We start from the raw sequence: 17358 nt of genomic DNA on the forward strand, positions 1-17358 counted from the left end.
CTCAATTGTGAATTGCAGTAGATATATTGGATAACAATATTCAGGCGTGCGATGAGTGTTATAAAACAAAGATTACCCAAAGAGAAGCGTACTCTCCGTTGTTGCATAACGGCGCATCCTTTCATGCAATAAAGTTAGCCGTTAGCTTGGAGAAAACGTGCATAAAAGTTGTGCTTCTATCTTTCCTTGGCAAATCGCAAATCTACATTCTGTCTTACATAGTTCACACCAGGAGGGAGACGCAACAAGTCCACTGACTCATGCATTGATGCACGGGAAGGAAGGCAGTTGACCCATTGACTCGTTCGCGAACGGGAAAGTCGGGATTCGTTCCCTCGCTGATCCGTTCGTTCTCGCGATGAACTGGAAATGCAAATCACACACTGACTCACTGACTCGTTCACTCAATGATCCGTTCAGGTGGTGAACGGGAAATGCAATTCACGACTCGTTCGTGAACGGGAAGTTACGTCATTTTCTTCTTCGTTTTATTTTACGGCAAGGTGGCACCAGCTTCAATGCGCATTACCCACACCCATTTTCATGATGGCAAAGGGGGGGGGCTAATAAATTATATAGAAACACATTTTAAGAATATAATCTTGTAGATCATTGAAGAATGTCTTTGGTTAGCTTTTGCTTTGCATACTTTCATGCTCATATGTTTCATGAAATTGCATATGCACCGTGAGCCTTTATTTGCTGCACAAATAAAACACACCCAAGTGCGTTAAGTTCCCATGTGCATAATTCATTAACACTTATGAATAAAAAAGTATTCTGAAAATATTTTTTAACAAAATTAACTCAACTAAGAAAGTCTAGTCTTTTGCTTGGCATGACTGATGGAGTGTGATTATACTATTACGTCACTCTTAACCCTCAGGCGATCTTTCCAATATCGATGTAGAACAAGAAGATTTGGGCTGTATTTCTCAAGAGTTACTTCTTGTGGCCAAATTCCAAGAAAATTCAGAAACTCGTGATGTTTCCTTTGAATTTGCTTGTAAATATAAACTATTCATGAAGAATACCGAGCTGTCAAAAGAGTTCCCAAGGTAGCATTTATTCAAAGCAGGAAAGAGGACTTTTAAACGGCTTAGAAGTTCCCGAAGCAGAGGAGAAAAAAGCGAACAGGAGAGATATTCTCCCAAAACGGGATGTCAGTGACTTCATGAAACAAGACATTTTACCTTCATTAAAACTTAGATTAAGTTGAGAATATTAAAGTGTGAAAGTGAACAGGATGCCATAGGGCCTACGGTGTAGGCAAATAAATATAGCTATCACTACACATAGACTTTATTTCTAACAAAAAAAAAAAAGCCTTACTGTAGTCTTTTTTTGGGTAAAAAAGTATACTGCATGTATAGTACTATACATGGTTGTTTTTTGGAGTTAGGGTCAGGAGTTAAAGGTCACGGTCAAGGAGTTATTCATGTCAAGGGTCATACATGGTCATGGTCAAAGCCTTACTGTTCATGGTCATTTCGTGTGTGTGTGTGTGTGTGTGTGTGTGTGTGTGTGTGTGTGTGCGTATGCGTGTGTGTGTGTGTGTGTGTGTGTATACTGTATTTTTCTTGTCAGAAAAGAATTTTGATCATGAACAAAAAGGATGAATGAACAAATAATCCTAAACTTTCTCCATTTATACATTCATTTTGTCTTTACTTTGGGTAGTTGAAAAGCGAGTCTCATTTTTAGGGCACGCTGATGAATATGAATGGGTGTCAATTTTCATCTTTGCTAATACTAGCTATGGTTTGAGTGTAAAACGTAAATCAATTAAAATAAAAAAAGTTGTGGTGTACTGATAAATACAGAGCAGCCGTGTCTTTCTCTCAGATTTGTCTCGGGTTGCTTAGTGAAATATTTGGTATTTTTATGCCTGCTGGAAGCATTAATACGGTTCAAATCAACGACTTGAACCGAATTGCATTCTCATTAATGTGCCATCATGCATCTTCATAGGAACAATCTCCACTTTAAAACATGGTCACACTTTCCACGTGTTCTGCTGCTTTTTTTTTTTTTGTACAAAGTCGACGTGGAGATCAGGCAGCGTTGCTCTGATTTAAGCATTTGATTTGTCTTGTTGGCTTGTGCGCATCAAGTTCTGTGTGTTGTTCTTCAAAACTTTTTCGAGTCTGTGTTTGATTTATCTTTGGTCCCATCAATAATGCGTGAAGTGTCTGTCGAGACGCTGAATCTGAACGGCTGATTTGTTGCTCGAACTGGTCCAATCATTGATGCTAGGAACCATTTTGCTCATTGGTTCCAGATAAAAGTGAAGCAGAAAGCAAGAAGTTATGCCAAGGCTAAACAAAAGTCATAGATTCCTCCTGCCTCAATTTCAAACTAGCAGTAAACATACGAGAAAAATTTGAAAACAAGATGCAGACGTGTTACACTAACTTTATACATGAAATAGGTCAACCGTTTAAAAAAAAATACACTAGTCCTCATCGAAAAGGAGTTTTATTTGTAAAATAATTAACAGTATTATTGTTGGTCACTGTTTGAATTGTAACCGCGCTTACAGCACTCAAATAACTCAAAGCGTATTGGGAAAGTTAAATAAAACATTTCAAAGTTACAAATAAATGTTTGAAGATAAACAATTATAGGAGATGAGACACAAATGTCTTGTACTTGAGGTGAAACGCTTCTGGTGGAATTATTGCATCAAATATATGGATGGAAATTTTAAGATGTCTCCAAATTCAGCAAACTTTACTTTAACCATCTCCAAAACTTCAAATAACTTAGCGGAATGTATGGATTGGTATGAATCCTTCTGGATCTAGTGGCATACTCCACATGGGTGACATCATAGCCTGGAATGATATTAAAAGCACTTGAACTCGTCGCCCCAAAGTTTTTCCAAGTGAACTCGGTCTAGCGTTCAAACATCCAACAAGCGCAGAATTTGGAAAGCACACCCGCATTTTCATTCTCAGCTATTTTTAAAGCTTCTTCAGAACCTCATTTTACAAAGCTGGATTTGTGAAAGTCTTTCTTCCCACTATCTGTCAAGCTGGCATTTTCACCACCTTTTGGAGTGTTTCGTAATTTTTTGTCCACCCCACTCCACTGACACAATTCTTAACTAAAAAAAAAAAAAAAAGGAAACATTGACCTCCACATTTTTGTCTTTGTGAAATGTCAGCTCGTCCATATAGCCATCCAAAATCACGCAAGAAAAGAAAACAAAAATACAAAATACAACAGATAACTTTAATCAAAGTATAAAAAAAAGTTGACAATTAACATTTGAATTAAAATGAAATAAAAATTTTAAGAGCTACATTTCCAAAAATCAATTTTGCACTATTACCCAGGAAAAACCTCCAATACTTCCAAACTATTTTATTCACAGATTCACATTTCTGAGGAAACCTTAAAAATGGAAACGTCCAGACAAACACAACCTTTTGAGTTCAGTCTTATGTGTCGAGCTGGAAGCAGTGTGAAGGTCATGTGACCACTAAACAGATTGTAAATCAGAGGAATATTTTAAAGTACTCCTATAGTTTTGATATCCCCCCCCCCCTCTTCAATGGCAACTCGGAAAAAAAAAATGTGCTTGTGCAAACCACAAAATTAAGTAAACAAATACAAATGTCATTGCCATTAGAAAACCAAAGACAATTGTGTAAAGCAAAGCGACGCCATGTTGACAGAATGGAAAGAATGAACCGGAAGCCATCCAGATGACAATCAGGCAATTTGGAAGCCGCTAGAAGCCAATCTATTAGCTCTGACAAGAATTTTGTCTTGTATCTCCTAAACAATGGAGTCCAATGCCTTGACGTCATCTGGCAAAATAACGCTGAAGCAGTAAAAACATTTTAAAATGCAACTTTAGATTACCGTTTGCTTGCTACCAGTTAGCTAACTTTCCATTTCTCATCTGGCAGAAGAATACTCAAGCTTCAATTGGCATTAAATGATGTTTAAATTTGACTAATTCGCTGGATTCTAGCTAACCTGACAATTGTTGATGGAAAACATCAGTAGGTCATCATTTAAAGCCCCCCCCCCCAACAAAAAGAAAATATCCGATTAAAGTGGAAGTTTGGTGACGACTTGTGATTTTTTTTTTTTCATGATTGATTTTGAAATGATAATGATAAATCTTCAAGTGTGAACAGTACTGATTGTAACGGAAGTCATTTGAATGGCATGAAAGTAAAGCTTTTGATTTTCAAATCAAAACATTCAGTGCTACATTGTGGTCGATGGATTCCAACTTAAACTTGCTACGACATTTTCTCGATGTCATTTAGCGCCAGAGTGCCTACCTGCGTTATGACCATCACCGCGTCACGTAACTTTGAGTCGTCGGACATTCCGGGTATGGAAAGAGTCCGCTGTCGACCACAAAATGTTCATAAATGGTTTCCGACCTGACAGAGTGTAACGGGTCGGCTCTCACGGGCCAGACGACTGGGAACGTCCGTTCAACTGTAATAGAGAGAACAGAAACAGGGCCACAAATGAAAGCTTGGTCTTAGTCACAAGTCTTGAAACGGGAGAATGACCCAAAATATACAGCAAACATTTTTTTTTCTTAAAAAAAAACAACAACCAAGAATGGCTAAGATCACCAAAAAATGGACGATTTAGGTTTAAAGTCAAACTCAAGGTTGAAGAGTAGCTCAAGCCAAAAGTTTTTTTTGTCAATCAAAAAACCTGACTTGACCTGCTTTCCAATTGGTCTTTTCTCAATGGAAACTTCCATCCCCAAAAGACTTTTGAGCTCAGCTGTTCCTCTCTCACATTGCTTATCACATTTAGCAATGAATAACATGCGATAGACGAAAGAGAAGCCGTGTTTTTTTTTTCCAATCACAAATCATACTGTAATCAACACTTTACTTCTGTTTTAGTGATATAAAAAATATGCATATTTTTTTTCTTGTAATTGTTCTTGAAACTGGGTCACAATTTATTAGTTTGATTTCGTTTAGGAACGTTAAAATGTCATGAGCCAGTAGCGTTAAAGTTTTTTTTTTTTTTTTAAGTGAATCTTCTTGAACCTTGACATGAACACTTAACACTGTAATCAACTAAAGCTGAAAGTTAGCATGGGCTGACCCGTGCATCGTAGTCCAGCACAAAAGGCGGGATGTCAATCTGCTCTGGCCTGATGCAGGTGAAGAGCTGCTGCAGGTTGTCAAGGTAACGCACTTTGTCTTTCATGCCGGACACGCTGAAGGTGGTGAAGAACCAAGTGGACATCTGCAAGGTGGGACAAGAATGGCTCATGTGGCACGACGACATGCTTCACAATCCATCAGGTAACCGGAAAGTTTTTGACAGATGACAACACACTGCAGTCTCCCCCATCTATTATTCATATTGACTAATAGATAATTATGAGCTTTATTGCACAAGTGTGCACACCCTCTCTTACAGGAGGGGATTGCTTGATATTTGACATCAATTGATTGGCCATAAGCAGCTCCTGTTGGAACACCGACCAGCATTTAAAGTACATCCATTGAAGTCAACTCAACAGTCGGCTGCAAACAAAGTGACAATTAAAACAATAAAGTATTCACATCAAACAACAAGTCTTACTTTGGAACGAAAAGTCGGATGTACAAAGTAGAAGGCCTTTAAATTCTTCTTAAACCTAGAATAAATGAGACAGAAAATAGGTCTGATTAGGTCTGGAAAAGAATGCTGTGAGCTATAAAACAAAATATATATTTAACCAATGAGATTATTACATGCTGGAAATGTTCGAAAATAAATTCAAAATAAATTATATTATTATTATTATGTATGCCTTTTGTTTTTATGCTAGGAAATTTTTTGGGGGGCTAATTTCACATGTCTCTGAACACAGCCAGTAATGAGTGGAAACACTGCGGCACGTTCAGGCGATCTGGAGCCAGAAGAGGCAAGATGGGTTGAAACGTGCCGTGCTTGGGTTGGCTTCTGCCGGCGATTGAGCCAGAATAAAGTTTAAGAGTTGGAATTACAGCCCACCGTGCAGTGAGGTAAATCCACATTGCAATCCTTCTTTTGCGGGTTTGAAATATTTATGGAAGAGAGCGATCCTGGCGTGTAATGTGAAACACTCAGTGGTTGGTTGGTTGGATGGATGGATGGAAGGAGCTCGATAGTTAGCTGAGGAATAATGTTGACCTCCTCCTGTGCTTCTTGAGCTTGTAAGGTGCTTTAAAAGACCACCCACTGAAGAATAAAGCAAAAGTACTTGACTATCGAGCGCAAGTACACCAAAGGTTGCTAAGAAATAAATAAAACATGGTTGTGAACTAAAATCTTGGTACACTAGGGCTCCATTTTTGATTCTATCTTCAAAAGTCCGATATTTACACGATTGCTGCACTGTGTGCTAAGCACGCTAATGGGAGGTGGCCAAAACGAGTTATTTGGTAACAAATCTCTTGCCATACTTCTTGGTGGAAACTGCATCAGTTTTATTAATAATCCGTAACGATGACAGGCTGGGTCTGGAAGGTTTAAAGAAGATTTTCAAATATATACTCCAGATTCTCAGAAGTCAGTCAAGTGGTTGTTATTGGTCTTTTTTTTTTCTTTTTAATGGACTGTTCCACTTGTGCCAAATCCTAAACACAGAACTGTCTGCGGGATGACGAGAACTTGTAACTCAGCTTCGAATAACATTTCAAGCTGTTTTCTTGTCATCATTAAAAGAAAAAATAAATACCCATCATTTCTTCTTCTTCATCATCATCATCATCATCGCCAAAACACCAGCCTGAGTAGTTTTTAAATTGTCACCGTCCCACCAAACACTCACTTGATGTCAACGATGTCATGGAGGTTTTTGAGGAATTCCGTGTTCAAGTGGTTGTGTTCTCCCGTCAGCGTGTGGAAGTAAACCATCACGTACTCCTTAACAGCAATGTGGTCCATCACGTGGATGAAATACAGCAAGGCCTGTATGTGCGTACAATCAAATCTGATCTGTACAAATTCCACAGCATACAGAAAGTTTTTTGTTGAATTTCAAAAGTCTCATCTTTGGGGGTTGTGTCTGAGACCACAAAATAAATGAATTTCTTTTAGAGTATAAATCAAAGTACCTTCAAAGACTCACATTTTGTCTTTGGGGCTTAATGACTTGAATTCTATGTGAATTCATTCAGTGTGCGGTGTTGCACAAATATTTGACATTTTATGGTCAAATAATTCGGCCTAAAATGATCTCAAACATAAAGGAGATGTATTCAAAGGGATTTCAAATTTGCTTTAAAATTTTACTGTTTGTTAAATGTTTCATTCTATTTCTGGTTGAATCTTTTTTTGAAATTAATTTAGTTAATTTAATTAATTTACTGATCACTATCAATCGTGCTCAGTTTGCTTTATAAAGGAAATTTAATTCAGTAAAAGAAATTCATTTTGTTGCATTATTTTTGTGACAGCTATTATTTGATCCAATGAAAAATAATAAAATTTTAATTAAAAAAAAGCTTTTTTTTTTTTTTTTCCTAAATTCACTCTTATTATGATAAATCTCACAGTAACCTTCTCAAGGTCAATAAGGGTCACTGGAATGTTTCTTCCAACCACAACCATCACTGTCCTGCCACACATGTCCACACCTAGAAACACAAACAAAAGTTCATGCGTATGATATTGTGTACATAATGTGCTTTATTGATATAAAGCACCTAGTCACTGGCAACGTAATTTAAAGTCCTCCAGTAATGTGAATAAGGACCACAAGTTCTAAAATAATCCTCATACAATCGTGTTTTTTCCACATATCACTATTATATAGTGTTATTTAAATGAACTGCGTGAACATTATGCATCCATCCATTTTCTAAAGCAGCCGCTCCTAACCAAGGTGCCATGAGAGCTTCATTTGAATGTGCCATGCCAAACAATGAGCCTTCAAACTACATTTGGCTGAATTGGTAGGGGGAGCCTGTATGTGATCAGGACTCACCTTTCCAAAAGTATATGGCGCTTTGGTGTGCCCTGGCATCCCAACAATCACTCTGAAGAAAAGTGGAGCAACACAACCCTCTACTGGAGGAAGATACTTTGCAACTAAAGTGCACCAGCAACCTGAAAAGCTGGACTGATTTGTAACCAGCTGTCTTCTGCCCTATTAGTGCAGACACACACACACAACATACACAAAACCACTACCTGTCTGATATAATGCTTTCAGGGCAGCGATGTCGGAGAGGTCCTCTGCTCTGGCTTGGCACAACCAGCGGTTGTAGCTAGAGATGAGAGACACAATAAATTGGCCAATCATCCATCTTTTCCACCCATTAAATGAAGCCAAATCCAAATTTAGTCCATATGGCTCTTTGTTGCCCTGTATAAGCGCTTTTAGTTTGTGCATCCAAGACCCTCAACACATACACAAAAATTGATTATTATCGATGATGCGCTTACTTCCTTTGGTGCTGCTTTTGCACGGCTGCCTCTGACATGTGACCCTGTAGAATCAGCTTGCGTTGCTTGTCGACGTCACCCTCCATTCGAGCAAAGGCGTGATGGCCCACCTGGCCTAGATCTGACTCCAGATTGTGTTCCTCCGAATCATCTGTGCCAAAATGTAGACAAATCAATAGCATATTTATAAATACACTTACTTCAAAAATGATGTGCTTAGGCAAGGAAAAGATTTCTCAGGATGAGTCACATGACTGTGTGTGTGTGAGTGTGGGTGGGTGGCTGTCCCAGATGTTCCGCTGGCACCAAATAAGTCCTTAAACTAGACGTAGACACGCAAGATGGTCCTAGGCGGGTGCTGACCCACATTCCGTGACTGGTTTGGTTTTTGAATTATTCACACAATATTGAACCATCAGACCGCTTTACCTGAATGAAACATGATCCCAATTTTACATCTGGAACATTACCTTTCCCTTTAACAACATTTAAGAACTGAGGACAGTAATTATTGAAACTTTACAGGTGGGATTATTTTCCATTTTTGAACAAGTACTTTCACACTTCCCCCGAAGCCACGCTGTTTTAACACATGCTCAATGTGGCTTGGCACCATCTTGCTGAAATAAGCAGGGATGTCTCAGACGTTGCTTGGATTGCATCGTGTGCTGCTTCAATACATTTCGGCATAATGGTGCCTTCACAGTCCAAGTTACGCACGGAAACTCCGGACAATCACAGACGCTAGACTTTGAACAGAAAACACTTCCAACAATCCTTTGCCTCTTTGACCTGGAGGACATGACATCAATGACTCTCATCCTGGATTTTGCAATGCAATTTTTCCCCAATATCAAGCAACCCTATGTGTTTGTCATATTTTTTTTATGTCAGTTTAATGTTTTTTTTTTTTTTTGCACACTAATTTCTCAGCTGAATCTGTGTTAAACATGGTGTATCAATAAACGTAACATGCATTTACTACAATAATGACATCTCCAGTGAGTGAGCGTATTTTACCTTCCAAGCTTCCCGGTTTTTCAGAGATGCGGATTTGCCTTTCGGGGACGACAGGCTCGCCCTCTGAATTGCCGATATCGGCCGGCACGAGTGGCAGGCACGCCCGTTCCTCCTCGTCGGAGCGAGGAAAGTAGAGCGGCAGCAATTTCCTATACACCCCCTACACAATCATATCCACAAACAGAACATTTAGTCGTCCTGACGCGCGGGTTCAATTGATGATCCAAAGTCCGACAAACCTCCTCAGTGTCTGACACAGCAAACACCACTGCCTCGATGCTGCTTCCATGCTTTTCCAGGAACCTGCGGACTGTTCCTGTGAAGTGTGAATAAAAGAAGTTTACACACCCTTGCTAAAATACCAAGTTAATTAAAAAGTCTTGAAGATACTGTTACTTATCTAAAACCTTTTGTCCAATTTCCAAGAAGGGAAGTATGTATAAATAACTTTGATAATGTTGCACAAGTACGCACTATGTGGGTAGGGGATGTTCAGAATTAACCAATCATATGCAAACGAGTCACCATGGGGGCCTTAGTCAAGATGGAGGGGGGAAAAAAAAGACAAGCAGGCAGGTAAACAAGCTAGGCAGGGTTTTTACATTCCGGAGTTGGATTTGAGACTTCTGCCTAAATTACATAATTGCTTTTTTGTATTTTTTTGTAGACAGTAGTCAGCCTGCAATTGTGTTATGTGAATCGCAGTTCGAGTAATAGCGGTGCTGGTTGTGACGCTATCGGAATGTAATTTGATGAGTGAGTCAACGGGTGGGACGACTGGAAGACATGCGCATGTGCTTAAGGAACGTTAACATCTGGCATCCTTTCATTTCCTGATAGATATTCATTCAACCCCCTGGCACGCACTTTTGCAACATCACCTTATTTTAGTTTTACTTCCCCTTTTGTAAGAGCTTTTCTTTTTTTGATTTCATATTGAGTTGGTAAATGTTATTAGTTTGTACTTTTGGTGGAACAAGATTTGAAATGGTGCATCTTGGTCTCATTTATTTCGGCTACAAAAACTTGCCACACTTACTGAATGCGATGTGTGCGGCGTCCTCCAGTGGGTATCCTCGTTTGGCTGTGCTCACTACGCTGATGCCAACAGATGCCATCGACTGTTCCCTTGTTTTGAGGAGACAATCACATGTGAATGCTCAAGTTGATTTCATAATTGTTTTTTTTTTTTTAAAACTCCAACAAACAAAATCAGTAAAAAAAGTGAGCTCAAAAAGCACATTTATTTAATTTTTTTAAATGGACAGATAAGGCAGGTAATAGATGATGTAAAACATCTTGTTAATTGTAAACGTTGTCAAATAATCTTTTTCAATAATAAACAAAACCATTTCGGGGTTATTAATAATTTAACTACGACTAATTCATAACCCACTATTGACCACCTGAAGAAAACTTTGGATGTTGTGCTGTAATTTACTTTTCATCCAACAATACAAAACAAAATTATAGACAGATAAATGGAAATCAATGGATTCGGGGTTCTTACGTGGCCAGCTGCAGGATGTTCCTGTAGCAGCTGTACAGCGAGCTCTCTGCTGCTGTTCTGTACTTGGCTTTGTACTTTGGTCCCACTGTGTGGATGATGAACCTCGCTGCTAGGTTGAATCCTTTCGTAAGCTTCGCCTCTCCCGTGCGACATCCTGCCAAGGAAACATACCATAGGGGAAATACACACACACGGAGTCGACACCTGCACAGCGGAAAATTACACCAATATTTTTACAATACTAAAATAAAAACTCATTGGGCACCTTTAAGTTTGAGCAGCTCGTCTTTCAGCTCGGGCCCCGCCAGCTGATGGATGCGCTCTGATACAGGGTTCTTGTCATTGAGCACTTCATTGCTGGTGTTGGTGATAGCGGTGCAGTTCAACAGCGCTACGTCACCGGTGCTAAGGGCAAGATGGTGGCAATGCCATTATTTTTGGCTTACATGTTTGTAGCAGAGCTGTGAGCAATTTCTGCTTGTTTGAGCTGCCGTCGTGTGTGAAATCGCACACGTACCGATAACAATAAAAATATTTTTTAGGATTTTGTGTGAAAAGCAAAGGCAGAAAAATATTGGACATTTAAGGAGTACATTTAAGTGGTCACGAGTCAACGAGGGTGGTTCCTTGTGGTCAGGAATGCGAGCATTCCCTTTAAACAAACTACCACAAAGGGTGCTCACACTGAGTCAGCCACCAAGCTGAGCAGCAGACGGATCATGTGATCTTCCACAAAAAGGAATTATGAAGTGGACTCACTCTATAGGCCGCAATTTACTTTGAAAACAGTGGAACTTTGATTTGACAGACTTTAGTTAGTGGGTTAGTTAAAAAAAAATTAGCTAGTTATGACAAATATAAAAAGGAAGGAACCAACAAAAAATGCTATTTAGTGGAAAACCACATTAAACACATGATCTTATAATAAATATAAATATGACATTTAATTGTTGTCAAATTAAGATCAGTTTTGTTGGTTTATTCAGGCACTGGTCTTATTTGTAAACACTCTTCTTTCAGTGGAGTAAAATAATAAGGCTTTAAGGAAGTGAGTTGATTTCTTGAGATGTTTTAACCTTACCAAAACATAACGTGATGTAAAAAAAATGAGGGTGCTAAATTTATATCTTTGTGGGTTTTTTTTTTTTTCTAAAAGACTCACAAGAGGATGATTTTGCAGTTGATGTCTGGTCTGAAGGGGAAGGGTGATGGAAAGGACTGCTGGCTGAGCAGGCTGTCACTCAGATCCTGCGGAATGTGCTCGCCATCATCTTCCAGCTGCTGCCACGTGGGGAGGGTTTGGATGTCCACAAACTGGGAGCGAGCACCCAGAGGATCCATCCCCTCGGGCATTCCAGGTTCACGCCTTCAGTCCTATATTAAGCAACAGAGGAGCAAATTTGGTTGAGATTTTTTCCCCCCCCCCACAACATTGCTGATGATTGAATAGTAAGGTAATAAGAGCTTGGACATTCTTCCTTTCAGGAATTATGAGCTACACACACTCCTTATTAAACTTGGTCATTATCATAGGAATTTTCCCTTTTTTACACAGATCTACATCTTACAAATTTGCCCATCTTACGTCATAATTTGGCAGACACGTCAAAATCAGCAGCTGGAATGCACTTGCGGGCTTTGCCTCACCATGATTTGTGACAGTTCCGTGTTTAGGGTTTTTTTCTGCGGTATATGTCTGGTTGTGGTTTTACATCACCACTGATCACTTGGTAAAGCAACATTAGAGGTATAACTTTAAATGTCCTCTTCAAAACAAGTATTAAATGGGTCTTCGACACGACTCAAATGAATGCATTCACAAAACAAGAGTAGGGAATTTAAAGTTTCCAGTTACGTACCTCAGCTGTTGTTGGGGGTAGGGGAAGTGGAGAAGGATGTCCACGTCAGATTTAAAAATAACCAATTTCAATTAAATACTCGACAGGCGATAGAAAATAAAGACGTGTGTTAATTTACGTCCTTTTTCTACACTGATAGCCGTCATGCTAGGAGCACGTCACTGGAAAGAAAAGTAGTCGGAATCTACATCCGGTTATATAATTTCAAAATACAACTCATGTCTTCTCGTCTAAAGTAACATCGTGGATGATTAGTATGCTTAAAAAAATGTCATCCAAAAATTTACCTTACATTTGTGGATTGTATTTGAGTTGTTCTTTGCGAATATACTGCGCTGACGCAAACTAAAGTCCCAAATTTATCTGACGTTTGCTTTTATTCTGTATTTGCGCTGCTGTTTCCAGTACAAGGTCCTAACTACAGGTCAGCTAAATAATAACGCTTTCTGTGTTGAAGAGAGTTGCTGTACTTGATCTCTGACCCGAAAAAAAGTGGAACTTAGCATGTTTTAAATGAATAGGAAGTGAAAAACCAGATGTCAGAAACGCTAGTGTACCATAATTGTCTTTCTATCTGGAGCCCAGATAAAAGTGACGAAATACGGAACATACATTTAAACAATAAGATTGAACATTAAACAAAAACCACATTGGTCCACTTGCATAGTGCATTGCGTTTCCAAGATGAGGTGCTGTATGTGCATAGAAATTGAACGTTCAAATTTGCTTCATGAACCAGTTGTATTTTTGACTCCTTCGTAACAAGTAACAGTTTTGACTTTATAGTTGACTTTAATTAAATCCCGCTTGAAACATGAAAATCCATAAAATGCGATCGAAACGCTTCATCTCATTCCCCCAATGCTGTGTAGGAAATAAAAACATAGAACAGACGACTCTTTTGTGGTTTCCTTTAACTGATAGATAGAAAGTGGAGCTTTCATGAATTCAACAGTCTTTAGAAATACTTCAATCTAAAAAGAGAAATGTTTTAATTATTATTTGAATTCAAAGAGTTGCATCTCAGAGGCTGCTCTGCAACATGTCCACCAATATGGTGGTTTTAAGAGAGGATGGCTGGAAGCCACGTGACTCCGTCCAGGTGATCCACACTAGCCGAACGCTTCCTGGAGGCTCGCCGTGCTTCCTTGAATGCGGATTCACTCAGTCTGGAAATAGCCTGAAGATATAACCAAAGCGTCTCTTTAAACTTGTTTTGCTTCATTTTAAAGAAACAAGTTGACACATTTTGGACCGAGATGATCGCAGGCAAGGACTAGTGTGAAGGATGTACTACCTCCAGCTTTTGGGCCTTCTGGTGGCTGAGGGCCTCCAGCGGGATGCTGAGGTCATTGGCCTCTGAGAGCGAGCGCAGGTCAAAGTAATACTTGACATAAACACTCGAAGGCACGTTGATGTTGAACTGCACAAGCTCCAGGAAATGACGCTCCAGATTGTTCCTGTCATTCGAACGTCAGAAAACAAGCATAACAGAGTTACTTCACCACGTAACTTTTTTTTCTAGTAGCATCTAGTAGCGAGTTCTAAACGAAGCCCTGACGCTCAAGTGAACGCGGCTGCTGATGAGATACGTACATGTCGGCCACGGTCATATCTTTGAGGATGTGACAGTAGTCCACGTTCCACACTGCCTGGTCGTCCCACACTTTGGACGCCAGCAGGACAGCACCCAGCACCATTCGTCTCCACGTAGTGGGACTCATGGAGACCTCCGCGTAGGTCAGAAGCCTCTCCAGGTACACCTGACACGTAAAATATTATTTTCTGTTGAATGTTGTGTACAACATATTGTGTGTACCTTACATTGGGAGTATATTACATTGTGGTGTGGTGTGTTGTGTTAAGAAATGGAACATTAGATTTCGAGATGTTCATTTTATATTTAGATGACAATTGAGTTTGAAAATGGTTGTGTTTTATGATGGTCCTAGAAGATAAGTTGTCCTTTTGTTGGATGAGAAAAATATATAAATGCAACAGTCGCCTTGTTTCCTCACCAGCATGACAATGGCGCACTCAGACCTGAGCTGCGCAGCGCAGAAGAGCGTGCGGACAAAGCGGTAAACCTGCTTCTGGTCTGGGTCCCGGTGATCGTAGTCGCCAGGCACCTGCTGCGATCTCTGCAGGCCAAATTAAGAAATGAAAGTAGATGTAAAAAAATAATAAAATAAACACAAGAGGCGGACGTCCCACCGAGAGAGGGTGAAGTCTCTCGTCAAAAATGTCTAGAAGCGGCGTTTCGTTGTCATCCCTGCAAGGAGACGTTCAATCAGTCAAATAATCAATCAAATAATCAATCAAATAATCAATCAATCAATCAATCAATCAATCAATCAATCAATCAATCAATCAATCAATCAATCAATCAATCAACATCTAAGACAACATTCAACCTCTCACCTGTTCTTTATGTGGTAGTAAATCGCCAACGCTACACTGCGAATTAAAAAAAGAAATATTTGAACATATTATTCTGCTCGATTCCAACTGTATTAATTTGATAACGATTTTACCATTTGATAGTGTATTTCAGGTGAGGTCTGCTGACCGTGTTCTCATCAAGAAAGATAGTGGAGCAGGAGCTATACTTCCACCTGCTGGTCGGACCGCGCTAAACACGCACGCACGCACGCACGCACACGCACGCATAAGGATTGTCTTAAGTGGGCCTGAAGAAAGTGATGGACAGCTACCGGAGATGATAGTGCTAACTCACGTAGCGGATGAAATGAATCTTCTGTCTTTCTCGTACTGCAAAACATAAAAAGGAGTTGTCACCATTCACAACCTGGCATTAGGCATTGAAACGTTGTGGACCATAACACAAATAAAAATAAGTAAAATAAATAAATGCATGTAAATAATACATTCACTCCACTATTTTAATTGAACTGGATTTCTCATGAGCCCGACTGATATTTTTCTTTTCATTCAATGGGAAACATGCAGTATTTAAACGAGTTAGCGTCTCTGACGTTACAGCTCAGGAAGAATGTTAGATTCTATACGATACGTCCAATATTAGCTTCATGATTGTTTCTAATGTTAGATTCTAATATTAGTTAGCTCTTGATGTTTACTTTAGTGTTGGCTTTCAAATTAACTTCCTATGTTAGCATCAGAAGTTCCATTGCACATGATATACCACAGGACAATATCCTGTGTAACCGTGTTACGCTGAGGTATTTGTAACAAATGTTACATTGTGTTAAATGTAACATATGTTACGGTTTGTTTCGTAACAAAATGTTATGCACATTGTATCACCATTACATTAAATTGCGGGATACTGTATTACGTTCCTTTGTGATATGTTGCATTATGAAATGTTACATTCTGGAATGACGTAAGAAATTGCAGTATGTTACATTGCATTAAATTGCGTGATTATTAAAAGAAAATGACCTCACCGTCATTCATGGATTTGCTGAGGAACATGGTGCAGCTTTGAGGATGATCAGCTGGACTCAACATCATGTCCAATTCTGGAGAAACACGTCTGCGTTAGAAATTGAATTAAGAAACCATGGTAAATTCGAATCTCATCCTGATGAAATGCAAGTGTAACATTTATTGTGCTTTTTCTTGCAGTTTTATTCTATTTGATCTGGCCGAGGACCTTCTTTTAAAAATGAACATCCACAATTCCAATGTGGATGGAAAAGGTTTTTGAAGTAAAATGTTATGTAACAGTGCTAATTATTTATTCAATATCTAAAATATTGCACACGCTGGATTTGCTTGCATGACTGCACGCCTCTTCCTCCTGGAAGCTTGAAAGAGGACGAAAGAGGAGACGCTGGTGAATAATCCATGAACAACACAACACCTTGCCTGCCAGCTCAACAACCACTGCTCTCGCGCTTCCACTCCTTTCAGTCTTTGTTTTTGTCTTTACAGGATCAAAATGTTGATGGGAAGCAGCTGCCCCTTACAAGAAAACACTCATACAGGAAACAGATCCCCCCCAATGAACCCTAACCCTACATTTCAGATGTTCTACTAGACTTTTCCTGACATTTTTTGTTGTCACATTTTAAAACAAGCTATGGTCTGGACCTATTACTATTTGTGAGTTCAGATGTTGACATGATTTTTTTTTAATCTCATTCCACCATGTTTTGACTGTTTGTCAACTACTTTTTATCCAAATTGAGCTCGATGGAAAGTATTGCGTTCACGTTACCGTCCATGTTCTCGATGTCACTGATGTGTTGCAGATTGTTCTTTGCTAGTGTCTCCTCCTGGCGTAGCTTCGGTTCCGGGTGGTCCTCTTCCAGTCTGGAGTGGACTTTCGGCGTGGCGGGGACGCAGCAGGACGTCGTGCTGCCCATCTGGACTCCTGGGGTGGCGCACCGCACCGCAGCCTGAGAGAGCCCCCTGCACGTCCGCCGTTCAAGCAGAAGTCGCAGGAGGAACGGACGGTGAGCCGCTCGGCTTCATTATGAATCGAAGCAAGATATGTTTACAGAGAATAAAGTGAGACTTGATAGTGTGGGCAAATCATAGGTTTCAAATAAAATGCACTAT

The 17358-nt window shown here is 39.6% G+C and overlaps 2 protein-coding genes across 2 annotated transcripts; both read right to left on the reverse strand.

The window, feature by feature from the left end:
• Positions 1-2459: 2459 nt before the first annotated feature.
• On the reverse strand, positions 2460-12985 carry gdap2 (ganglioside induced differentiation associated protein 2). The gene is made up of 14 exons (XM_085920973.1): positions 12808-12985; positions 12111-12322; positions 11214-11353; positions 10949-11102; positions 10478-10566; positions 9678-9754; positions 9439-9598; positions 8419-8569; positions 8164-8240; positions 7531-7607; positions 6800-6939; positions 5587-5641; positions 5101-5244; positions 2460-4467 (listed from the first exon to the last, which is right to left on the reverse strand). The coding sequence occupies exons 2-14, from the start codon at positions 12299-12301 to the stop codon at positions 4435-4437; spliced, it is 1488 nt and encodes a 495-aa protein (XP_085777099.1). The 5' UTR covers positions 12302-12322; positions 12808-12985; the 3' UTR covers positions 2460-4434.
• A 642-nt stretch (positions 12986-13627) lies between these two features.
• On the reverse strand, positions 13628-17222 carry LOC147050871 (cyclin-Y-like). Its single transcript, XM_085920818.1, has 10 exons — positions 17015-17222; positions 16239-16313; positions 15545-15579; positions 15342-15439; positions 15229-15264; positions 15022-15079; positions 14826-14948; positions 14404-14570; positions 14105-14267; positions 13628-13987 (listed from the first exon to the last, which is right to left on the reverse strand). Exons 1-10 carry the CDS (start codon positions 17160-17162, stop codon positions 13871-13873), a joined length of 1020 nt encoding a protein of 339 aa, XP_085776944.1. The 5' UTR covers positions 17163-17222; the 3' UTR covers positions 13628-13870.
• Positions 17223-17358: the final 136 nt, after the last annotated feature.

This window comes from Syngnathus leptorhynchus, chromosome 9 (assembly GCF_054491065.1).
Source record: "Syngnathus leptorhynchus isolate UIUO chromosome 9, UIUO_Slep, whole genome shotgun sequence".
Taxonomy (NCBI): Eukaryota; Metazoa; Chordata; class Actinopteri; order Syngnathiformes; family Syngnathidae; genus Syngnathus; species Syngnathus leptorhynchus.